General features: G+C 50.1%; 7 protein-coding genes across 7 annotated transcripts; 4 read left to right on the forward strand and 3 right to left on the reverse strand.

Moving 5' to 3' along the window:
• Positions 1-1,771: 1,771 nt before the first annotated feature.
• Positions 1,772-2,155, reverse strand: HOO65_050724 (uncharacterized protein; the record flags this gene model as incomplete). Its single annotated transcript, XM_071001004.1, has 1 exon — positions 1,772-2,155. The coding sequence occupies one exon, from the start codon at positions 2,153-2,155 to the stop codon at positions 1,772-1,774; it is 384 nt and encodes a 127-aa protein (XP_070858783.1).
• Positions 2,156-4,497: 2,342 nt separating this feature from the next.
• HOO65_050725 (histone H1/5) lies at positions 4,498-6,600 on the reverse strand (the record flags this gene model as incomplete). Its single annotated transcript, XM_071003250.1, has 4 exons — positions 4,498-5,072; positions 5,135-5,285; positions 5,885-6,164; positions 6,461-6,600. 4 exons carry the CDS (start codon positions 6,598-6,600, stop codon positions 4,498-4,500), a joined length of 1,146 nt encoding a protein of 381 aa, XP_070858784.1.
• A 2,644-nt stretch (positions 6,601-9,244) lies between these two features.
• On the forward strand, positions 9,245-9,922 carry HOO65_050726 (uncharacterized protein; the record flags this gene model as incomplete). Its single annotated transcript, XM_071001005.1, has 1 exon — positions 9,245-9,922. One exon carries the CDS (start codon positions 9,245-9,247, stop codon positions 9,920-9,922), a length of 678 nt encoding a protein of 225 aa, XP_070858785.1.
• Positions 9,923-10,386: 464 nt separating this feature from the next.
• HOO65_050727 (Calcium-transporting ATPase 3) lies at positions 10,387-13,964 on the reverse strand (the record flags this gene model as incomplete). The annotated part of the gene is made up of 2 exons (XM_071003129.1): positions 10,387-13,093; positions 13,336-13,964. 2 exons carry the CDS (start codon positions 13,962-13,964, stop codon positions 10,387-10,389), a joined length of 3,336 nt encoding a protein of 1,111 aa, XP_070858786.1.
• A 4,741-nt stretch (positions 13,965-18,705) lies between these two features.
• Positions 18,706-19,143, forward strand: HOO65_050728 (uncharacterized protein; the record flags this gene model as incomplete). The annotated part of the gene is made up of 1 exon (XM_071001006.1): positions 18,706-19,143. One exon carries the CDS (start codon positions 18,706-18,708, stop codon positions 19,141-19,143), a length of 438 nt encoding a protein of 145 aa, XP_070858787.1.
• Positions 19,144-21,439: 2,296 nt separating this feature from the next.
• Positions 21,440-22,393, forward strand: HOO65_050729 (uncharacterized protein; the record flags this gene model as incomplete). Its single annotated transcript, XM_071001007.1, has 1 exon — positions 21,440-22,393. One exon carries the CDS (start codon positions 21,440-21,442, stop codon positions 22,391-22,393), a length of 954 nt encoding a protein of 317 aa, XP_070858788.1.
• Positions 22,394-23,963: 1,570 nt separating this feature from the next.
• HOO65_050730 (putative oxidoreductase) lies at positions 23,964-24,895 on the forward strand (the record flags this gene model as incomplete). Its single annotated transcript, XM_071003490.1, has 2 exons — positions 23,964-24,569; positions 24,641-24,895. The coding sequence occupies 2 exons, from the start codon at positions 23,964-23,966 to the stop codon at positions 24,893-24,895; spliced, it is 861 nt and encodes a 286-aa protein (XP_070858789.1).
• Positions 24,896-24,970: the final 75 nt, after the last annotated feature.

Genomic DNA, 24,970 nt, shown 5'->3' on the forward strand with positions numbered 1-24,970 from the left:
GTTCGTGCGGCTTTTCGGTGTCGCTAGGAGCGGAAGACGATCGTTTCTTCCTAGGGAAGTGCCGCGATCTCTTCCAGTCGCTTTAAGCAAACAACCATCTGGTCGCCTGTCATACTACGCAGGCCAGTTTAGACGAGGATCTCTGGTATCAACCCCCCAAAGCATGGGAAGAGCGAAGAGAGAGTAATGGCTGAGAAAGCCATGAGACGGAGAGGCGGAAGTCGTGGCAGAAATGCACCAAAGAGGCTATATACAACAAGACTCGTACTATGGGTGTTTGCATGTGGCGCCAGAATTATTGCTCCATTCACTAAATCTTTCGATACCCAACGTAGCGGGCTCATGTGAAAGTAGCATTGCTCAAACATCGATGCCCAAAAATCGAGCATAGACCAGGGTTTAGCCGCCAGATTTGCGATGGACGGCGGCCCGATTGGGCCACTGTGAAAAGCTCACGGCTATTTGCGGGGGAATGCCGAGTATTCAACAGCCAGTTTGAGACCAGAGTGCCTCTATTTGCTCGAGCTCAAACATTGCCTGCTGCCACTCAGCAAGCAGGGGCTCTGCGAGGGCTAAGCCAATGTGCTGTTTTCATAGCAAGCTGCCACCATACAGCTGGATAAGAAGGATTCTAGAACCAGATGCTGGTAGCTTGGGTGCGTTTATGCCGAGGTGGTCATCATAGCAATGTAGTAATATAGTGAGTGATGTAACAATGCAGCGGCTTTTTGCTGCAACACTCCCGCCAGGAATCAGGAGGAAATAATGCATCAAAGTGCCTAGAGGGAAAGAATCCAGGCGCAGCATCCGGCTGGCAAGTGATGGAGAAAACAGGGCGGAAAGGAAGTCACCAAGTGCAGATGCATATTCAGGCCTCTCTACCTACAGACAGCCAGTCACAGACGAGCGCTGTAGCGGGTAGCAGGCACTCCAGTCGGCCATGCAGTTCGGCTGCAGGCGGAGTTTTCCTTGAGCTAAAATTGCCACGTCAAAGCATTGTCAGCTATAGATACTTGAGTGAGAGCAGCGGCGATTCAATGACGAGGGGAGGGGACAGCTAAAGACCCTAGAGCAAGATCTGATCAAGATGGATAGGGCAGTGGATACCCAGTTGCGCCATAGTCAAAGTAGGCATGTAATTCAATGTTTCCTACTCTGCTACGTTGTCTTACTAATTTATTATGTCAGTCAGAATTAGACCCACTCTCCACGTGACACAAGGAGCTTATAAAGAATCAATATAATCCATAAAGGGAGACCTTAGGAGCTCCTAAGCCCGCACTATTATTCTGAGACCTTTCTGCAGACTACTGCTTAAGCTGAAGACTTTTTCCTTTTTCCACTTTTGCTAGCTAGCTACAAGCAGAGGCGCCAAATAAACATTGCGCGCCATGAATCCTTGCCCTGGCTTGGGAGAGGCTAACAAAATCACTGGCCTGAGCTGGATTCCATCTTGGCTTTATTCAAGAGTCTATCTCGACTTTAGCTGGAGGATTTCCTCCATCGCGCACATGGTCTAACTAAAATGAATAGCGTAAAAAAATAGGGACACAAAGGAAGAAACAGTCTAATATAGTTCAACAGGCAAGGACGAGTCGAAGGGGGTCTTTGGTTGTTTTAGGCCTACAGGCCGAAAATATTCCTCTTGCTAGAGTCGTCTGGCCCGGCAGAGTATTGTCACCTCCCTGCACTCCCCCTCTCAAGCAAAATAACAAACAAAAAAGGAGACGGAAAGAGAAGAGATAAGAAACAGAGACACCAAGCCCGGTCCTCAGGCAAACATCTCGCGGGCCTGCTTAATCCACCGCTTGACGTAAGATCCATACGTGCTGTAAGCGCCGACATCAGCATAGTCACCGTATGAAGCATAGCTCCCGTACGAAACATCAGAACCATCTTCGGTAGTCGCCGTTGCGGTCCCCCTGGCTTCTGCAGTATTCGTGCTGCTACTGCTGCTGCTGCGTGTTGATGTGAGGGTGGTGGTGAGCAGCGTCGTCTCCAAGCATTCGCTGGTGGAAGGGTGGGTGACAGAGGCCAGAGTGATGGTCACTGTTTGAGTGTAGGTGCTGGTCAAAGTTGTGGGGTCGTCGTAAGAGGCGGCACTAGCAGCAGAAGCCAGAGCGGCAGCGGCAATGAGAAGGGTAGAGGCGTGCATGGTTTCGAAAGGCTGAATGAAAGGGACAAGGAGAAACGGTGCAGTTCGTCGCGAGGGGACAGTCTGTGTAAGCCTGGTGCTTGGTATAGGTAAAGATAAAGAGTGTGGGTTAGAGCTGCGTTGAGCCAAGTTGGTAGTGAGCGTGAGTAGCTGACGAGCTGGACGGAGTCGAGGAGATAAGTATGAAGGAAAGTGAGGCAGTCTTTTGCTGTGGTAGTGCAGCTCGCGGTAGACATGGTCCCAGCCGCGCTGCAGGCGGGCATTCAGTTCTCTTTATACATCTGCAGCCCAATCCCTTAAGGGTGCTTCTCGCCTTCCCAGGTCCCAACCTGTCCGGTGTCTCACAGCCCACCCTTCCAACGAAAGCAGCCCCCTCTTCCCTTCCCTTCCCTTGCTCTTCGTCCCTCGCTGGCACCGCACTAGTGCAGCTCCTTCCTTTCCATGGATTCTTTCCCTGCTTTGATGCCCTCGTCCATCATCCCTTCAAGAGAGTGAAATGCGCCCGTCTTGTTTTTTTCTTTTCCTTTTACTTAGCGGACGGAATGCGAGAGGACTGAAAGGACAACAGGCTAGAGAGCGACACTAGAAAGACACCGAGTTAAAAGGTCATACGTTGGGGTCCTAGGTCTACTGCCAAAGTGCCAGCAAACATACTAGCTGGGAATTCCAGCGCACTCGGTTTGTAGACAGCCACCTTCTCATCTCTCTAGACTCTTCTCTCGCCATGCATCTGACTGTCCACGGGGCGTATATTGGAATGCTGACGTCGTCATCGCCCGGGCTTAAGCCTCCTTTTTGTTTGGTGCGCCGAGAGCGACTTTACGCCTTGTGCAACGCTAACCAAAGCCTAGCAACTTTCTTTTTTTTTTTTTTTTGTTTATTTTGCTTTTCTTCCAAGAGAGCAGACAGAGAGAGCTGTCTCATCGTTTCAAGTTCCCTTGTTCTTCCTCGTTTTGCATTACATGGGGCTTTCTTGTGCATGTGTGTGACGTGCGCCGTGCGACACTATCCAAAGACGAGGCTGCCCATCAAAGAAATGAAAGAAAGAAAGAAAAAACGGGGGGCTCGCCAACAAGCGGCATTTAGCTCAAGGTCATGAGGCTTGGAGCCATGGGCTCCATCGTTCGTCGTTCGTCGTTCGTCGTTCGCCGTTCGCCGCTCGTCGTTCGTTTGGTCCAAGATGCACGTGTGACACGACACACTCATTGCATTTCTCGTGTTGCTCTTGTTTGGTGCGCTTCCCTTGCTTGTTACAGAGTAGCCGGTTCCATTCCATAAGAGTACGCCCGGTTTTATTGATAAGACGATAGGATAGCTGCTCGCTATCTTGCCGCTGAAGCCGAGGTCCTCATCGAGCCAAGTTCACTCCACAAGCAGACACGGAAAGAATTCAGCAATTATAGTATATTCAGAAGAAAAAGAAGAGCCCAATCCACCTGATGAACAAATACAACGCAAGCAAGCCAAAACGAACAGACAGAAACAGAAGCAGAAGCAGACGAAACTAAACACTAAACAAGACAAAAGGCAAAGACAAATAGGGAAAAACTAGCAAAACATCATGATCATGACAAGGCAACAGCCCAACAGCGGAGTCCCCAACACCCCAGCCAGGTCTAGGTGGGTGTTGTGGCGGTCTGCCGGGCCGTTTACTTAGCAGTCCTGTTATTTAGCAACAACTGAAGCTCAAGACTATGGTTGCGGATGTGGGCGGGCAGAAAGCAGAACACAAGACTGCGAGCTGGCCGAGGGAAGAGAGATAAAAGAGAAGAGAATGTTCAACGTAGGAGTCAGACCATGAATGGACCAGAAGGACAAGATAGGAGATGGAAAACGCTGAGCTTGGAACTAGGAACAGCGCACGAGCGGATGTGGAAAAAAAGCTGAGTTGACGAAAATCAAAAAAAAGAAGAATGACCCAGAAAAGAGACACAGACGCCGATAACACCAGTGCAGAGAAACAAAGATAGGACCGGGGGGAGAAGACAGAAAAGAAAAAAAAAAGGAGACCAGCCCACGTCAAATGTGGAAGAGAAGACAGAAGAAAGAGAACAAAGAGAACTCTTTCTCTTTCTTCCCCCCCTCCCAAGCCTCCCCGCCAAACCAAGACCAATACCCAGCCAAGCTCCATAAACGAAACATTTTTGGGTATTTAGAACAGAACAGAAGACATAGAGAGAAGCAGGACAGGACAGCGCAAGACCCCAACACAAACAAGGAACCCCAAAAAAAGAAAGAACAAAGCCCAGGGCAAGTCGTCAGAGAAGAGAGAAGGAAAAGGAACGGCACACACACGCCGCATCACATGATTCCATGCACGTAAATGCACGCATTCGGTCTCCTTACGAAGACGCTGCAGCAGCAGCCTCCTTGGTCTTCTTACTCGACGCAACCTTCTTGGTTGTGGCTGCGGCCTTCTTGGGTGTAGCCTTCTTCTTGTCAGCGGGCGATGCAGCAGCGGCAGCGGCGGCATCCTTCTTGGCCGAGACCTTGGACACACGGCCTGAGGCGACCTTGTCCTTCTTCTCGGCAGCAGCCTTCTTGGGAGTGGTAGTGGCGGCGGAAGCCTTCTTCTCCGCAGCAGTCTCCTTCTTGGCTGGGGTTTCCTTCTTAGCAGCGGCAGCCTTCTTGGGGGCGGCCTTCTTCTTATCAGCAGCAGCGGCTGTGGCCTTGGCGGCCTTTTCCTTGGGCTCCTTCTTGTCAGAGGCAGGAGCAGCCTTCTCCTTGGGCTCCTTCTTGTCGGCCTTTTCCTTGGGCTCTTTCTTTTCCGCAGCAGCCTTGGTCTCCTTCTTGGGAGCAGCAGGAGCAGCAGCAGCCTTCTTGGGAGCGGCGGTCTTCTTGGGGGCAGCCTTCTTAGGAGCAGCAGCCTTCTTGGGAGCAGGAGCCTTCTTGGCGAGCTTGGTACCACCAGATGGGCCTAGTTGTGGGGGGGTGGAAGTGGTTAGCGATGATCTAAAAGAGTGAGAGACTAAGACATACCCTTGGGCTGCTCGAAGACACCCTTATCAACACCAGCCTTGAGGGCCTTGTTGAATAGAGAGTCAAACATGTTGTCGGTAACGTTGATGGTGTTGTTGGCGCGGACAAATTTCTTGAGCGACTGGCGCGAAGAGCCGTTGCGATCCTTGAGCTATAATGGGAAAAGGCGAAGAAAAAGAGCAGATGGTTAGCCTCATGTGCTTTTCTTCTTGACGTCGTAGGGGACTGTGTGGGTTAAATAGAGATGTGTATAGGGGGTGTCATCGTGAAGTCATGCAACGAGCGTAGATTGGGGGGGGAGGGGGGGGGGAGGGGGAGATGAGCATGTGAAAGAGGGCCACGAGAACACCACAACATTGGAACAGGATTCGAGGTCACAAGGCAAGGCAAGGGCCAGTCAGACAACATCTCAGGCCGCTAGACCAGACAAGAGCAGGGCAGCAATTACTGAGGCAGATAGCCAGACGCCAAAAGCAAGGCGACGATGCAACCAAATGCATGACAACGCAGAGAGCATACACAACGCAATGTTTGCATTTTTGGTACCAAGCAGCTGGAGCAGTCGCAGCAAATCAGCTCGAGGCAAGTCAGATAGGACAAATCAATCTGAGCTAGACCGGGCTGTGCTGGGCCGAGCTAGTGGTGTCTGTGGTGCGCTGTTGCTGCAAGGGAAAAGAGGCAGGCTAGCTAGGTAGCAGAGAAGGATACTGTGCGAGAGGGAGGTGACGATGACTGTTTTGAGGCAGGCACCTGTGCAGTTTTGGAGTGACGGCGGGAATGGGTGGGAGTGTGTGCATGTTTGTGTGGGTGGGAGTGTGAGTGCGCATGTGTGTGCTTTGGGTTATGGGGGGTGCGAGAGCGACTTCTGGAGCGGCTCTTGGGGCTTCTTGCAGTGGCCTGGCCGGAGTGGTGATTCTGGGTGTGCTTCTTCTTCTTCTTGCTGTGGCTGTGAGTGTGGCCCATGCCTTCGCCCTCGCCAGCAGTGCTGTGGCGGTCACTGTTGCGACGGGTTCGGGACTGGCTGTCACGCCTGTGTGGAGTAGTGTGGGAGGAGTGCCTTCGGCCCTGGTTTGAGCTGAGAAGAGGGGCTTTTTCACTGCGGGCATGGCTATCACTAGAGGTGGAGCGATGAGCCCTTTGGTGATGGGGGTGGCCTTGTGGACTTTTTTGACGCGAATAGGGCATAAAACAGGAGCAAAAGAGCATGGAAACAGTCCAGCAACATACATTGGTGATGGCATCAATGATCATGGTCTAGAGAGGGGGAGGGGAAGAGGTTAGCGACGCGTTCACAAGGGCAAATGTCAGACGACTGCGACAGCTCACGCTGAGCGGCAGCTTGAGCAAAGACGAACCTGGTAAGTGGCATGGCCAGAGCCAGACTTCTTGGCGGGTGCAGCAGAGGCGGCAGCGGAAGCGGCAGCGACAGAGTCGGCGACGGCATCGGACTTTTTAGAGGGAGCCATTGTTAATGCGATAGAGAGGGGGCAGCAAAAGAGATGGAATGAGGCGTAAGAAGAGGAGAGGAGAGAGAAAAAAGTCTGCTTGCTGCTGAGGGCGCGTTCAAAATTGGAAATAGAAGAACAAGAAAACAGGAGTCAGAGATGTGAAGGGGATAATAGTTGATAAGAGCGAATCAAAGATTGAGAAGAACAAGAAAACGCGAAAGTGAAAATAAAAAGAAAAAAGCAGCCAAAATCGCGACAATGGGCGGAGGGGCGAATGGGAGACGAGGGGGTGGCCGTTCTTTATATGGGAATTGGGCGGGGACGAGGGCTGGTCACAATCAGTAACCAGACAATTAAAAAAAAAAAAAAAAAAAAAAAGCAAGACAGAAGAGACCAAGACGGACGGGCCCTTTGTCCTCTCTAGAGCGAGACGCAATACAACGCGTTAGAGCTAGGCCAAGGCACAAGGCACAGACACAGAAGACACCACCAGCTGTGTGCCACTGTTTTTACAGGCGGTGGGTGCTGTATTTACAGCAGGGGAAGCACACACAAGAGACACACAAGAGACACACAAGAGACACACAAGAGACGGAGAGAGCCAGGCGACGTGACGAGCGATGAACAAACAGCCTCCCCGCTTGCTTCGCCCTCGTCACATTTATACTCAGACTGCCCTCGCTGGCCCCAGGCTTCTCTCTGCCTCCTAGTCGTGTGCGTCATTGGCCAAGGCCGCTTCTCTCTGCCGTATCAGGCGCCATGGTCGAAGAAGCACTCGCAAGAGAGACGAGGCCCGCCCGTGACGACTGGTGCCTGACATCTGCACACATAGACACACGAGATAGACAACGCAGACAGACAGGCCGGCAAACAGTCGCAGTTGGATAAGACATGCCTTTCTATGGAACCAGCAACGCGCGCCTTCTGCCCTCTTTTTCTCTAGCCACCACACATCACATCGCCATCGCCACCACTACCACCACCACCACCACCTTCTTGCTCCCCAACGGACCAAATCAACTCTCCCCCTCCTCTCTTCTTATCCACTGTCCGACGCGTCCTCTCATTGGCTAGTCATAGCTTCCCTTCCCTCTCTCTCTTTATGCTTTTCTCGCCTGCTACCAAAGAAAAGAGCCTATTTGGGCCCTGCCCTGCCTTCCCTTTGGCTTCCTTTCTTTCGTTCCTTCCTTCCTTCACGTCTCCTTCCTGTATCTGTGTTTCTCCACAGATGGCTTGCCGGACCCACAAATTCGTCAACCTCACCTCTTTCCCTCTTTTTTTTTCTCCTCTCCTCGCCTCTATCTGATCTGCTGCTCGCTCTGCTTGCCCAAACGTCTGCCCATCTCCTACAGTCGGCCCTCTGGTCTCTCCGTTCTCTCGCTCCCCTGTTCGCTGCACCGTTTGCTTCTTTTTTTTTTTTCTTCCTTTTTCTTTTCCTTTTTTTTTTCCTTTTTTTGCACATGCTCCGCTTATCACTCCTTTTTCTTTCCTGCCCCCTCCCCTCTCTTCACGCAAACGCTAGCTAATACACCCCCCCATTCACTCTGCCCGGCGCATTCTTCGCGCCGCTCCATACACCCTCCTTACCTACATCAATACCCACCTCAATCTTCAGATAAATGCCCAGCGACCCGATTCATAGCCCCAAGTCGAGTGCGCGACGTTTTTTTAGCGCTGTAATTGCCGCTGGCGCGACACTTACTCGCCTTTGACGCTTCGCCCAGCCTCCCACTCCCACACATTGACAAACACCCTTTCCTTTTTCTTCCCCTCCTTGATGCTCGCTATAGCTGGTACCGGTGCCTGTGCCTGTCCTGTCCTGTCCTGTCCTGTCCTGTCCCATCTTATCACCACCCCTACTCCCTCCACTCCGGCATGATGTGACAGGTTGCAAATGTCTAGCATTACCTAGGCTCATTGGTGATTACGTACTAGAATCTGCCCCGCCAGTTTTCATTTTCTGCTCCATCGTCTTGCTCGTTGTTTCCACCCAGTTTTTCCCACCACTCAAATCACACCATCATGGTTTCTCCCTCAACCGCGCCAAACACGCCACACCAGAGAGAAGAAAAGCCCGCATTAAGAATCCCCGCTCGGCCTTGCCTCCTTTCCCTTTGACACGTCTGTGTGACTCGAAACTTTGGGTTTAAAAACGATTAATTTTTAAAAAAGGCAAAAAAAAAAAAAAAAAAAAATACCTCTAACTCTCTCCCTTCTCTGTATTCCCCGGCCTCCCTTTTATTGGGGGGCTCTGGTTGCTTACCCGCTCCCCATAAACCAGAGCCAAAGCTTCTTTGTTCTGATGTAAGTCGCTTATCGATAACACTGGCCTATCAAACCCTTATTCCTTCATTTCTCGTATCGCAGCCCAAACCCTAGACGCTCAACACCTTTCTCTCCCGGGTCCGTGCGATGATGGATAACGCTTGACTTATTTGCAAGGCATTTTTCTCTCGGTTGTATTGATGTTGACGCCAGTATGCCTCGTTAGACGGGTAGGTGTGCTGAACGAGAACCTACAGACTATGACTCAATTTTGAAGCCATTATTCTTACTCTCATTCTCTCTCTCTCTCTCTCATTCTCATGCTATCGGCTCATTTCCAGAATCCGCTTACTTTCTTTGACAACTCACCAAGCTCTCATTCATTCATTCATACACCATGCCCTCCGGTCCTGCCTTTCACGGCATCCTTCCCAACCAGCCTGCCCGTCTACAAAGCCCGCCCATCCCAACGCCCTCGCACCCCACTGGCGGTGTCTTCACTCTGTCAGCTTCCACCACCATCCAAGCACCTGCGCTAAGCTGTGTCGCCACCGCTCTCGACCCTACTGCCTACGCCAGCTGGAGCCGCCTTACACCATGCGCCTCGCTAGTCTCCTCGCCGCCACCCGACCCTGAAGCTGACCCCGTGCTGCAGCCCATCTTCGCACGCAGCGCACGTCCTGGCTCTGTCATCCGGTTAGCCACTGTTTTGCGACCAGGATGGGTGCCGGCAACCATCAAGATCACGATACGTGCCGCCGTGCGGTTTCACGATGTCGAGGGCAGGTCTGGTTGGCGCATCATCTGGGCACCACGCAGCGTGCCGGGAGTTGTGTCGTGGACTGAGCGTGTGCAGGAGTTCATTGAGGTCAGCGATGGCAATGGCGACGGCGTGGTAACAGAGTATACCTTGTGGGAGACGTTTGGTGGTGTTGCGGCCCATATAATGAAGGCAACTTTGGCAAAAGACCTGGTGGGTGGCTTTGAGAGCTGGATGGATGATTTAAAAAGAGAAGCCGAGAGGCAAGCGAGAGCGGCGCGTGAACCCGAAGCAAACGGCCCCTTAGGCTCTTAATTTTCTACACGAACAACTAAAGCATCTTGAAAACACAAGCGTTACATAGAATAACTAACATTCACTACAATAAACAAAATCGGGTTGAGGCTCATTAAAATATGAGCATGTGTAAGCTTGTTGCATTTCTCCTTCTCCTCACAGCTAAAGCTGCCAACGAAAACTATCAACAAAACAATAAAGCACAACAAACGTAACGTATGGATGGATTGGATAGTAACAATTTGAGTAAAAAAAAAAAAAGAAAAGATGGGCAGATTTTGCAACTGATTATAAAAAAAAGTAAAAAAAAAAAAAAGAATAAATAAGTTTGTTTTCGCTGTCAAAGCAGCATGCTAGTCCAGCCGGAGGCCACAACTCCCTCATCACCACACCTGGTTGCCTTCATCCTACCCGCATTTTTTTCATCTCATGAGGTGAATTATTAGCTGGCTTGGCTCTAGTTTTCCTTCTAGAGGCCATTTTTACGCCTTCTCCATCAGCGGCATAGAAGCAGGCTCGCCCAGCTTAAACCGGCGTTTAACCGCTTTCCACGCCTCAATCAGGCCGACATAGATGACTACAGAGCCAACGACAACGCCCCACTCCCAGGTAATCGAATGGTGCTTGAAGACCTTTTCGTTGAATTTGGGGATGTAAATGACGGGGAAAGTAGCAATGAAACCAGCCACAACAGCCCAGAACAGCATGCGGTTCTTGCGCACCGTCTTGAACACTGCCGTCGGGCCAGTCCACTCTGTCGGGTCCATGTTAAACAGCGATCGTGTAAAGTGCTTGACCTCCCATGCTGTAACCAGTAGCAAGAACGAAAGCGTTGCGTATGTGGTGCTGCGAGCGCGGTAGACGACATCACACGACGAGTTGTAGTTCTCATTGCAGTCAGCGCCTAAATCGCTGCCCGAGCTGTAAGCCACCGATGTGAAAGCTGCAAGACACAAGCCACCCATAAATGTACCGTAGATGAACTTGTCGCGGATGAGATCCTTGGTGAACACGCCAACTTTAAGATCCTGCGGGGGGCGCAGCAGGATATCTTCTTGCGCGGCTTCCATACCCAGACCAACAGCCAGGAAAGATGACGTGATCAGATTGGCCCACAAAATTTCCAGAGGGGAGAGAGGGAAAATGGAGGTGTCATCGTGGTCCTTGAAAGCCAGGCCAAACAGAAGAAGAATAACCTGGGCAATGTTGGAGATTAGAAGGTGAAGCAGGAACTTCTGGATATTGTCGAACAGTCTGCGCCCCTCTCGAATGGCAGTCACGATTGACGCAAAGTTGTCGTCCGTCAAGACCATATCGGCCGCCTCCTTAGCAACATCACTACCACGCATACCCATAGCAATACCAACATCTGACTGCTTGAGAGCAGGAGAGTCATTGACACCATCACCAGTCATGATGCAGAAAGCGTTGCGTCTGTGCATTGCCTGCAACATGCGCACCTTGGTTTGAGGAGTGCAGCGACCAATAACAAGCGGCAGGGCATGAAGGGCGTCGACCTCATCATCCGTCATGCCGTCAAAAGCAGAGGCAGCCATAACCTTGGTGCCAATCTCAGATGGAGGCAGAGACTTGGGCAGAATACCGACTTCATAAGCGATCGAGGTAGCCGTCTTAACGTGATCACCAGTTACCATGTGAACCTGGATACCGGCGCGAAGACATTGCTCAACAGCACCGCGGGTTTCAGGACGGGGAGGATCATATAGACCAGCGAGACCAAGGAATTCCATGTTCGCCTCAATGCCATCACGACTTTCCAAATCTTCGCCAGGGTTGATTTTACGGCTAGCGACACAGAGAACGCGCAGACCCTCGGAAGCAAGCTTGTCGGCCTGGGCAGAGATAACACTTTTTTCGGCATCGGAGCTAGTAATCAGCGGCAGAAGAGCTTCGAGAGCGCCCTTGGCGTAGATGGTCGAGCCGGTGTTGGGCGAGGAGTAGACGACGCTCATGCGCTTGACGGTTGAATCGAAGGGATGTTCCTTAGCCAGAGAAATATTGTGGTTGGCCAGAACTTCGGCCTTGCTACGGCCAAAGCGCATGGCAAAGACTTGCAAAGCAATTTCGGTAGGCTCTCCAGTAGCAGTCCATTCATGCTTGCCGACAGTATTGCCAGCAGAGCTAGACTCATCACTGTCCTTGTTTACGTTGACGGTAGCATTGTTGCATAGAGAAATAGCTTGGCTAAACTTGACAAAGTCTTCACTATGGCTCAGGCTTAGACGCTTTTCGCTTTGTCCGGGAATGGAGGTGACAGTGTTGCCAACTGAGTCAGACCAGTTAACAGTACCGCTAGTGGGATCGAAGGGGTCGGTGACATCAGCAACGGTCGCGCTGGCATTTCCAGCCAGCCAGACCTTGCGCGTAACCATGCGGCCTTGGGTCAAGGTTCCGGTCTTGTCAGAGCAGATGTTGGTGACACCACCAACAGCCTCAAGAGACGCCTTATTACGGACAATGACGTTGCCGCTGCTCATGCTTCGGGCAGCAACAGTGAAGGTCAGAGTGAGCACAGCAATCAGCGACTCGGGAATGACCGCGACACCGACGCAAATACCGTAGATCAGAACCTCGCCATTAATGTCAAACTTGTTGACGGCAAAGACAATGATGACTAGAGAAATTGCCAGGCCAAAGAGCAGCAGAGCAAACTTGCTGAGCTTGTTCTGCAGCGGGGTTCCATCCAGGCCGAGAATGCTGCGGCCCTTGGTCTTGAAGCTACGAACGAAGCGCTCCGAAAAGGGCGCTGTCTTATCAACAGTCTTACGAGTGCGGAGCATAGCGGCAATTTTACCGACCTCAGTCTGCATACCGGTGCTCACAACGACACCAGTAGCTCGGCCACGAGTGATGACAGTGCCGGAGTAAACCAGGTTAATTCGGTCACCAAGGGGAATGTCATGGCCGGGGAGGATCCGGTCAGCATGCTTGCTAATAGGAAGAGACTCGCCGGTAAGGATAGCCTCGTCGGCACTCAGGTTAATGCCGTCGACCAGACGGATATCAGCAGGCACCTTGTCACCGACGCTAATACGGACAATGTCACCAATGACCAGAGTGTCGGACTTGATTTCTACGGGTTGTCCGCTGCGGATGGCGGTGCTAGTGGAAGAGGCAAGGTTCTGAAGAGCAAGCATTTGGCTCTCAGCACGAGAGTCTTGCCAGTATCTGGAAGGAAGGGAGGGACGGATTGTTAGTATGACACGAGGTGAGGGTTGGATAGGGTTAGGTTGTAAGTGGGTGGGAGGTGAGTTTTGAGAAATAGGGGTTTTGCATGCAGATGTTTAATGGTGATGATGCAAATTCATCTTAACACAGATAGTGCTACCCAATTGCAAAAAAAAAAAAAAAAAAAGAAAAAAAAAGGGGAAAAAGAAAATAGAACACACAGCACGCTATCAAGGACTTACCCAATAATAATGTTGAAGAGGATAACAGCAGTCACAACTGAAGCCTCGACATAGTCGGCGATGGAGAACGAAAGAATCGTGACCAGGACCAGTACAACAGTTAAGCTGTTGGAGATCTGACGCATCAGAATCTGGAGTTTAGAAGTTCCCTTTGTCAACTCCATGCGATTCAGCCCCCAGCGCTGGAGGCGCGTGGCAGCCTCGGCAGCAGAGAGACCATTTTCGGGGTCAGTTTGAAGGTCTTTGCAGACATCGAGAGCTGGCAGCGAATGGGGCGGCGAACCAGCAGTTGAGGCGGCAGAGCAGGCCGATTCAGCAGAGCTAATCAGAGTAGCGCTGTTCTCCGAAACAGTAGCCGAAGGCAACGAGGAGATTGACTGCAGAGCCGAAGCCTTAAGAGGCTTGTCGTTCAGGAGAGACGACTGAGACTTGACGTGTGACGAAGACGGAGGAGTCGGGGCGGCAAGACCACCGGCAGGGTCAGCAGACGTCGGGTTTAAGTTTGTATTATGAGAATTGGGAGCAGCTGGGAGTTGGCCACTACAAGGAGGCTCGTCCAGGTCAGTTATGCCTTCCACAGATCCAAGAGACTGGCCATTGGAGGAAGAGGACGAGTGAGGTTTTCCCATCGAAATAGGGTTGGTATTGCGAGAAAGGAGGGCAGCAAGAAAGCTTAAAACGACGGCTTAGCTTTGGCGCAGACGGTTTAGGCAAAGCAAGAGAAAAAAGAAAGAAGGGACGAGAAAAAAAAAAAGTGGGAGAAGAGATTGAACAAGTACTGAAAAGGGGAGCAAACGGAAAGGAAAGAAAAGGGATGGACAGAATATGGGGGAACTCAAAGGAAAAGCAAAGAGTAGAGGAAAGAACTACAAACGCAACAGAAGGTCATGTGAACAACGTCTATCTCTTTATAGGAAGTTGACGTTGTTGATAGAGTCACTTCCCTGTTTGGGATGGAGATATTTTTTCAATCATTTATTTTATTTTATTATTATTTTAATTCATCTCTTGCTGCGGACAAGTAACTACGAAATCACGGCGCCGCTATTGTTCGGATGACCCATGCTCGGCTTTTTCGAAGGCCCTGGCTTTTTTTTTTTGTTTTTCTCTCTTTTTTCCTTCGCTCTGCGTCCGATTAGATTGAGCAACGACGGGGATTCATAGCCTCTGAGATTAAAATAAGAGAGGCCAGCTGTAGGCGTGTGCGATGAAATAACTTTTGAATTGCCAGCTATGATATAATGGCTTGCATTTGTAGCCCGCAAGCGGAACATACACCAGTTCTGAATAGTGCAACTACTAGATCTTTGGTTGAAAGCTACTTCCCCGCGCCAAAGGAAGAGGGAGAAGTGGTAGGCAGCGAATCAGTCCGGCGGGATGATTGATGAACGGAGCCTTAGTCCCCAGTTCCCAGTGCTAAGTTTTTGCTTATCAAGGCTGAAGCAACATTACTCCACTTTTCCTGCAGCAGGGGTAGGCTAGCAAAAAGGGCAGGGGGTCGGGCTCCCCCAGATCTGTATGTTTACTTTTGGTCTGGCTTGAGTCAGCTAACCTTGGCCTTCAAAACTTGATGTAATGGAGAGCAACAAAAAGACAAAAAAGACACTGAGCCAAGACACGGCAAGACAGGCCGAAACTCTCTCCATTCGTTAGTGTGGGATGAATCAAAGCATGCGCGGGTGTGAATGTCAATCGATCGAGTGAGCCGAGCAACTGTGGCTGTACAAGCAGCACAGGTCTGATACTATGTGTTTACACGCACCGATATACCATGTATCAGCCACAATTCTGGATCTTTTGAGACACCAAGAACACACGCTGTTCATAGCGCTTCCAACTGGCTTGCTCTAGAATTTACTGTGGACTTGAAGCTGCTGCAGGGCTCAAAGCATCACAGCAGCACAGCAGCACAGCGTAATAGTACAGCAGTGTAGCAACACAGCAGCGCAGCAGCGCAGAAGCGCAGCAGCACGGCAGGCCGGCGGCACAGCAGTAGTACAGCGACACGAAGACGATTATCTGGGATAACGGGTTAGCGGGAACGGGGGGCTTCGAAGTGGCAATAATAGATGGTTAGAGCAACGGGTGTTCCTAGTGCCTCTGGAACGCCTGTGCATTGAGAGAAACTGGTCACTTTTGCACCCAGATAGTGTAGAATGTGTAGAATGTTTGTTAAAGTGCATACAACTTGCACCGTACCAGCAGCGCTGTTCTCCTGGCAATGCAGCCAATTTTGTCATCGATAATGGAATTGAGAGTATTTTTTTTTCTGCCGGTCAAAATGCCAATGCTTCTCGGAATTTTTCTCAATGTTGAGAAGAGTGATTAATAGTATAGGAGAAATATATCTTAAGAGCCTGTCGGGTCGAGCAGCAGAGCAATAGTATAATGGCCTGCCGCTATAAGACTCGATTGTTCTTTCATCTTGGCTTTTAGATTCCAGCATCTCGTCTCTCCAACAAACCTAGAATAGAAGGAGCAAAGAAGGGCAGAAGCCCACCACAGCCTCACTTGCTCCAAAGCAACTACCCAAAAGAAATTGGCCACGTGCCCCGCGATACACAGCTAATACACGCGACGCAAGCAGAGCGGGGCTCTCAGAGCACAGAGTGGAGCGTCCTGGTCTGGTATGTTAAGAGTCTTGTGCGGGTCATATTTTTCTATGAAGCTATGTCTTTATCTGTTGGCTGCGCCGGCCGGACTGCTCGTTTAGCATTGCGTCGTTTCCTTAATGATTTCTTTTGGGACGAGGAAATTCTTTCCATTTCTAGTGAAATAAAAGAAAGATACAGCATATTTGCTTTGCCATGGCTGCAACTTGTGCCGCTGCTTGTTCTTGACCGCGTGCATTGAACTTTCCCTTTTAGTTGGCTCTTTCCTTGCTCTGCTTTGGATCATTTCCGCGGGGATTTTATTTATTGTTTTCTATTCCATTTCCATTTCCGCTTCCTTTCTTCTTATTTAACTTGCGCCTTCACCTGCTTCCATTCGATCATGCATCGTTTCCATCGTTTTATCGTTTTCCCGTCTTCTACTATGATATCGCCATCCCCTAAGACAGGGAAAGCGAAGACGTGAAAGAGACAGGAGACAACCTTTGTGGAGACCGAGGAGATAAAGAAACAAGGCAGCGATAATTGGGGACCCACCCCATTGCCATGCCTGCATGTTGTTCATCAATGGCAAGAACCTGGAAATGGAAAGAGCTTAGGAAGCCAGATTGATACATGGTACATTAAAAGCAGCAAAATCAGTACGTGGTGAACGGAAAGCCGGTAAAATGCACAGTATCAGATCTCTTGCTTCGCTACTGTTATGGATAAGGTGTGATTGTAGCTTATAGTCATAGTTAATCATTTGATCGGACATGACGCATTCTTTCCAGTTCTTGTGTTCCATTGTCTTTGTGACGCGCCCTTTCCCTGTCTGGGGAGTTTTTTCCTTTTTTTTTTTCATGCTTTGTTTGTTCTTTCCCCGCCCCGCTCCGTTCTTTCCTTTCCTCCTTTCCCTGTCTCTTCCTGCCCCTCCTCTTTGCGCTCCCCCGCCTCGTCCCCCCTGTTCTCGCCTCCCCTGCTTCTTGTCCATGGTGAGCGGTGAAGAGAAACAGGACGAGATAAGTGACACGACACATAATGCCATACGGCAGTACGACGTTATCTACGACAAACCCATCAGCGCCGGGTGCATGACGAAGACCACAGACAGACCTACTATAAATGTATATATACACATACGTACTTGCGCCCGAAGGTGCACCACTACATACGCCAGTACTTTTTTTTTTTTTTTTTTCGCACGCCAAGTCAGTATCACCAATCACGTATACGCAAGTACATCGTACCACCGCTGGTGCCCTTGATGTAACTCCTGCAGCAAGCTGGTGCATGTGCATTCGGATGCATCTTCCAGCTTGCCATGTGACAAAGAAAAGTTTGACGGGCCCCTGTTGCAGTTGAAGCCAGAAAGCATCCAGGCGGCCAACTAACAACTACCTCACTGCATTCACAGCCAAAGCCAAGCAAGGCCAAGCAAGGCCAAGCAAGGCCAAGCCAAGCCATTCGCTCCTAGCCTGTAATGATATTTGTGGCCCCGCCGGCTTGTTTCGTCTTGGCTTTTAGTCGTGTCCGGTGACGTGAAGCTGATCTCTTGGCTTCAAACTCCTTCGTTTGTCCTCTCTTTTGGGGTACTATACAAGACTAAAGAAGAGAGCCTAGAACCAATTGCACACGTACAACCCGCACAACCCGTACAGTCCGCAAAGTCCGCAATCCCATACATGATGCTGCGTTTGAGAATGCCTGTATGTATGCAGCGGCTTTTACAACGGCCTTTGCATCTAGGAATACGCGTGTTTGTGATAGCCTATGCTGTTCTTGTTTGCCACAGTTTGTGGCTATACTCATCTTTAGTGGCTTTCATGAGAAGGGGCACAAGCTTAAAAACGCCACGAATAATACGTGGCTGATGTCATGTGTGGCGTCGTATGCGCGTCAAAGGACCCACTAATCACCACGGGCGATCATAGTCAGCTACTGTACAACCTTTTGCTGTCTACACTAATTTGCAGTCAGCCTTATGGGAAGCTAATTCTGCCTGGTCGATAATCAGACATTGCTCAGCTGCATTCATATCGTTAAACGCAAAGGATATCCAAGCTCAAGCCTAATCCGATTACAATCAACCAACTCCGCCGCGGTCTTTGCCTTGCCTTCCTTCCCTCTTTAGTGATTCTGAAGACTGATGGCGAAGCCGATGTGTCTGCGTTGAAGGCTCCTGAGCCTTTCTCATTAACCCTTATCGCCATGACAAGCCCCGGCAATGGCAATAGCTTTGGCTATACTCCTGACAAGTGCCGCATATCTCTCTCTATCCTCCCTTGTTAACAATTTGTTACTTTCCTATCCCTTTCTGGCAACGCCGTAAGGCAGTGGAATGTGCTGTCATTTAGGCTTTCGGAAATGTCTTGAGCGATCCGCGGCTCTTAAGTGCCCCAAAAGACTCTGAGGAATTCGGTGGAAATCTAGCCCTGTCGTATCGTGGCTATGAGCAAGGTGCAGCAGACATAGGCGTAGATGAACGGCGCGATCCCAATGACGGACATTGAAATCAAGAATGCCTTAGCATGGAATGCTTCGACGTTTTGAGATTGAAGCGGCTGAATGGTATTTGTGCGATAAGATGTATGGATAGCAGGGCGATGCTGGGCGTGTATAAAAAGCAAACAGCTGGCTCCCCAGATTCGTGACGGACAAGCAAGCAAGCCTGCCAGCACCACTCCAGTTCTCTTCACTCTTTTGCTCTTTGCTTATCACCTAGGACCCTGCAGCTTGTCGTTCGACTCTCACTCACGTTACCCATTAACTTCTCGTCATGCATCTCTCCAACATCATCTTCGGCATTGCCACCCTATCGGGTGTTGTCTTTGCTGTCCCGGCACCCCTGAGCACTCAGGCTGCTCCGGTCCCAGCCTGGACCTTTAAAAATGTCAAGCGAACGTGCTCAGCCGATGACACTACGTGCACATACAGCTTCGGCATCAACACGTCAATTGACGACCCCGTTGCATGCAAATACACAGTCAACGCGCCGTCGGCGTCCAAGGCAAATGTGACCGACGAGCACTGCGGCCCATTCACCATCAACTCGAGCTGGAATGGCCAGTTTGGCCTCGAATCTGCATTCACTATCATCAGCGTCACCACTTCGAAGTATATTGCGTGGCCTTCATACAGCGACAAGGAGTGGGAAAATGGAAACACGGTGCATCCTGACCGTGCCTACCAGGTGTTCGTCGTCACGGAGATATGAGGTTGCAGAGTCAGGATCTGATAGGAATGCCCTGGGATTACGGTTATACAGACGTTACAACTTTTTACATTCTAATTTTAATGTTAATGCAACGGTCCAGGTCTCATTCATACCAGTGGTCTTACTAGCTAGTCGAGTCTGTCGCCTGCCTGATGTAAGATGTCTCTTGTTAGGCCTATAGGGGGGGGGCTCTAGTTACAAAAGCTAGGCGTCTCAAGTGTGGAAGTATATAGGAGCCTACGGAGTGGGCGCAGGGCTAGCCTATTTTGCTTTCCAACCTCTATATCCCCCAACTTACGCTAAATAATCGTCAAGACGCATGTCTGTGGCAAAACGTCATTTTTACACAGTATAAAGCGCTGCACAAAGTAGCAAGCTCTGTAGAATCAGCCATCGTCGTCGTCACTAATCCTAGTGCTTTATTCAAGGCAGCAACACCCCATCTTACGATAGATGGATGACATGATTTTTAGGAGATATCACGCACATCAAAATACAGCCCACGCTGGCAGGCAGTAAGCAGCCCGCTTGGTTCTAAATGTGCACATTTACACTGTCGAAGTCCGGTTCCATCACCTGACGCTCCTCATGAGACCAGTCAAGCTACTTAGGATAAAGCCGCCAGGAGACATAGACATGGCATAGCAGCCAGTAGGCCCAGCCAGTCTACTACAGGGTGTTTCGACTCTCTCCCTGTAATCACAGTGAAGGCAGAATGGCTAGAAGCGGGGGACCAGCGCTCGTTTCACGCTTAATATAAAGCTAACTACTAGGGATTGTCGTCTCCCTGCTCTATGACTGCCCTACCTTTGTGGGGATGACCCAATCCATTTATTGTGTTCCTGTTTATCGATGTCATGGGTAGCGATGTGACGAAGCTCTCTAGTAAGCATAATGTATAATAATCAAGTAGGGCCTACGGGGCTGTCACTATTACGGCGGATTACTGATTTTCTGGCACCCTCTACCTGAATTTCAAGCCAAGCCAAGGCTCTTGCATGTTGATGCCCATTTAGCTAATGTCGCAGCATCAGTAGCAGCCCCTTGGCGTGCTTGTTTGTATTATTTAACGTCCGCCTACTAGTTTTCCAGCCCCTTGGCATGTATCGCCCGCATCCCTTTTTCTTGAAAGGAGCTAACGGCCATCAGTTTTCAAAGAGTAGGCCATTCGCAACCACACAAGCAAAGCCAGCCCGACCGTGTCCTATATGAAGCAAAACTGCAGTCTTTGGTCCCAGGCTTAGCCCTCCAGAAACACCGCATAACGGGCGACCCACAGACAAGCCAAAAGCTATCAGGCAGTCTACCGAAGAGGCACTACTGTCCATCGGGGGTAGTCCAGTCTTGTCGATAATCCTAGCATAGAGCTGTTAAGTACTCCAAAAGACTGAAGTTGAAGATGACAAACCCCCTATTCTCTGTATGCAAGGACAAATAGGCATCATACACTGAGGCGTACCGTATCATACATGGTCACATGTCATGAGCCTTTCAAATAGGACTAGGAGGGGGATTAGCAAGCAAGTCAGCCAAACAACCAAAAAGACATCCGGACCACGCATTTAGTCACAGTGCAAATAGTGAATTCTCGCCCATTAGTGTATTCTTTTTTCTGCCCTCTTTGAAGCTCTCCAAATCCTTTCACTATTGTCAACAGCATCACGAGACCTCGCTTCGTTTAGCAAGTATTAGCTGATTGCCACTGTAAACTCCGCCCCGTTGCTGATGGCTATAGTGCCTCGTTCCCTGTAAACCCCCTAGTCTCAACAGGCTGATGCGCTGTAAGTAAGGAGTCCTACAGTAGTCTTCCAGCACACCTAGGTCTTGTACGACAACTGCTCCTTCGAATCCCTCGGTCTTTTCTTCTCCAAGTCCACTGCAAAATTCAAAATCGACCCCAAGAAGATACACACCAGCAAGCCCAGTAAAATCTCTTATAAGAGCCATATGCCTTAGCTTTGGAACCTATTACATAATGGCCTCACATCGGGCGGCCATGGCCATTACTGTGTGCACGCTTCGGGCCCTATTATGCCCCTGGGTGTTATGCAGATGGGCTTCTAGACTTGGCTCAAGTTGACGTGATTGCTCGTGATTTAAAGATGGCGGTGGAGTTGAGAGGCATGTTGGCCCAGTAGTCAGAAATCGCGGGGCGTAGCCAGACGCCGAATAGGGCTCTTACCGACAGCAAGAGTCATATAAGAGTCGTAGAGACGGGCGGCATTCCCCAGCTACCATTCTACTATAGCTATTCTCCACATTCTTGTGCTCTTCAGCCACCTGATACTTATCCACAATGCATCCGACACCGCCCTCTGCACTACCGTCGTCTCCTTTCCCCATTCTAAACCTCCCTCTTGACATAATCCTAACCATCGCCAGCGACCACCTCAGCTCCGTCTCTGCCCTCTGCCTTGCCCTAACTTGCAAGCCTCTCTACCATTCCCTATTCGCCTACAGCTGCCGAAATCTCACGTCCCATGCCGACAAAGTTGCCTTTCTAACGCTCCTTGAAATTGCTGTCCCTAATAGTGTGTTGTGCTTTGCCTGTTCCAAACTGCACACCTGCAATTTCCCCTACCAGCCCGTCGGTGTGCCTGCATCGCCGCTTGAGCTGGGATGGGACTGCAGACATGCCTATTCGTGGATGCCTGCGGGCCTAGGCGCAGTGGTAGGGTTGAGTTTCCGAGATGCGAGACAGGCAGTTCTGCGGGCTGCTAGAGCACAGGGGGAAATAGGAATGAACGGAGTTCCCATTCCCGATCTGGATGTACGCTGGGAGCAAATGGCGGCGGGGCTAGCCGTGGGACTTTCACGTAAAGTCGCTGTAATCCAGAATTCCCTGATGGCCCGCTGCACATATACGTTTTATATTGCTGGGCGTAGCATCGCAGAAGTAGCTGCAGCTGTAGAGACCGCAAGCGTCGGGCTATGTCAGCATGTCGAGCTAGACTCAAGGGCGGTCTATGCAGCAGCTGAAGTTAAAGATACAGAGGGACACTCGCAGCATGCGGTAAAGTGCTGCAGCGAGTGTGCCATGGACTATTCTGTGCGGTTTTCAGGGCGCAATGAGAAGACGTCTATGGAAGTTATCACCTGGCATACGTTCGGGAGCTGCAAAACGCCGTTCGAAAAAGCATGGCAAAATGCGACGATACGTAGGCGTAGGTCACTAGGGGGTGGTGATGACGAGCCTGAAGCAGGCCTAGTCCGGGCTGTGTGGAGCACAGCATCGATACAACAGAGCTAAGCTATAGCAACACGAATTGATCCCAAGCAGTTAGTCATCTTGGCGCAGCCAAATTGCAGCGCCTATAATGCATAGTATTTGCGTTTCGATTTACTTGATAATACGATTCGTAACTTGCTTCTACGAGTCGTATCTACAGCGCGTTCTGAAAGGTTTGCCAAATTATACGATACATCGGTCATGTCAGCGCGAGAGTAGATGCCTGGAAGTAAATGGTGTTTTCCCCTCTACTTACAATCAGGAATGCAGGCAGTCATGGCAGCACTGCTATAACTAAATACCAGGCGGCATGTCCGTTTTACGTCTATTGCAGTATACAGTCAAAGTCCTAGCAAGTGTAGATAAAAAGCTATCCTTATTAAAAGACAAGCAACCACGGAGGCCACAGCCAATACACAAGCGACATTGTGCTTGACATTCCCACTGCAGTCTAAGCCTTTGTTCCTTAGAAAAGAGTAGACAGCCCCATCAGAGCCATTATGTATTAATAGCGTGGCCTCCAAGGACATGCTTATATATCTAGAGACACCTGCATCACATCGCCGTCCACAATATTTGGGTGCCCGGCACAAGAGCAAGATCGATAAAAAGTACCATCTCACAGAAAGCTACAGCTGGAAAGCCCTAGCAAGCCCAGCAAGATGATAGAGAGTGGAATGTGATTTTTGACAGGCAACCCTCCTAACCTACAGTGGGGCTGTATTCCACGTTATATATCATACACACGTGCCGTTTAAATGATTGATTAGCTAGTTGAATCATGTTATCTTTGAATCTTTTATTCGTAAGAAAGCGATTTAATCAAGCACAGAACAGGTTACAAGTTAGTTAGATAGCTAGCTATCGCATCAGCCGGCATACTGCACCACATTCCCAAAGTCCGAAAGTTTGCTTGATGAAACATAGCAACGCCTCAAGGGGGAGCTCTTTAGAAAGAAACAAATATAAGGCATTCAACTAGTTCAGCAGGCAGTCTAATGTCGGCTCGTGTTAGTTATTAAATTACTATTAGTAGATATAACCTAACAAGCATAAATGACCCTTACAGCTCAAGGCTAGTCAATACAGAGTCGGCTCTCTTGCCAGCACTTCAGCACTCGGTAAGATTCAACCCCAAAATAGAGCACAACAATACAATGTCCAGTGACTCAAGGCAGCGAAGCCATGTGCTACTGTCACTGCATATGTATATATCAGCAGCTTTCATGTGGGTCTCTATCATTGATCTTATTGGCTAGCAAAGCTAGGCTTGTTCGTGTTATATCATTGGCCGAACTGTTGGCAGTGAAAGTACACCGTGCAAATAGAGAAATACTCTAAAACAAAGGTGGGGCTAAGCTTCGACGAAAACGGAAAGATTGGATAAGAGCATCAACATTAAGTCTCCTCATTTACCAGGCATCTATGAAAGAAAAAAGAGAAGGGAAATACCCCCTCGCTGACATCCACGATCACAATCAGCCAAAAAGCCCTTGACGTAATCAACCTTGCTAAGCCCCCGAAAAAAAAAGCCACCCACCTCTCTTTTCACCTCAAACTTACTCGCCTAACACCACCCACCCCCGCAAAAATGCCTGCCGCTGGTGTCTTCCGTGCTGGCTCCACCGGCCTTATCACCGGAGCGGCCTCTGGAATCGGCCTTGCCCTTGCCAAGTTCTGTGCCGCACAAGGCATGTCGCTTGTTCTCGCTGACAAGAACATTGCGCCGTTAAGCTCCTTTGCCGCCGAGTATCCAGCCAGTACCATCCACACAGTGACTTGTGATGTATCTCTGCCAGCCTCGTGGGCAGAGCTCCGCGAGTCCACTAAGACAGTGTTTGGATCCGATCGTGGTATAGAGCTACTGGCTCTCAACGCGGCTACGTGTGGCAGCCGCGAGAATCCGTGGGCTGATAGCGAGGCGTTCCAGCACACATTTAATACAAATGTATTTGGCGTTGTGCATGGTATCGAGACGTTCCTGCCGCTGGTGCGCAAGGCCGCAAGTGCCGGTCATCGGCCTACAGCTATTGTCATCACAGGCTCGAAGCAAGGCATCACGAATCCACCTGGAAACCCGGCATACAATGCGTCCAAGGCCGCAGTAAAGAGCATTGCCGAGCAGCTAAGCTTTGATCTCCAGAACGAGCCAACTGGCGTGCATCTCCTGGTGCCTGGGTGGACGTTTACTGGCATGGTGAGTGGCAAGTAATGTGGGCGGCAATGAGACCACTTTGCTAACAAAACGTGTTGCGACATGATAAATAGACCGGCGCCAGCGTATCAGCCGAAAAGCCGCCGGGCGCATGGCTCCCTGAACAGGTCATCGAGTACCTAGACCGGGAGATGGCCGAAGGCAAATTTTACATCATCTGCCCCGACAATGAGGTCGACAAGATAACTGATAAAAAGCGCATAACATGGGCCATGGGAGACATCGTCAATGACAGACAGCCACTTTCACGGTGGAGAGAAGACACCAAGGCGGAGGCAGCCAAGAGCATTGAGAAAATGACAATCTGATCTGAAGGATGGGTACAACCCCTATCTATATAAGCACCGCCTATCATAAGGGAATATACTGCGAATTCTGTGTCT

The sequence above is a fragment of the Ceratocystis lukuohia genome (assembly GCF_044167205.1).
Source record: "Ceratocystis lukuohia strain C4212 chromosome Unknown Supercontig5_pilon, whole genome shotgun sequence".
Classification (NCBI taxonomy): Eukaryota; Fungi; Ascomycota; class Sordariomycetes; order Microascales; family Ceratocystidaceae; genus Ceratocystis; species Ceratocystis lukuohia.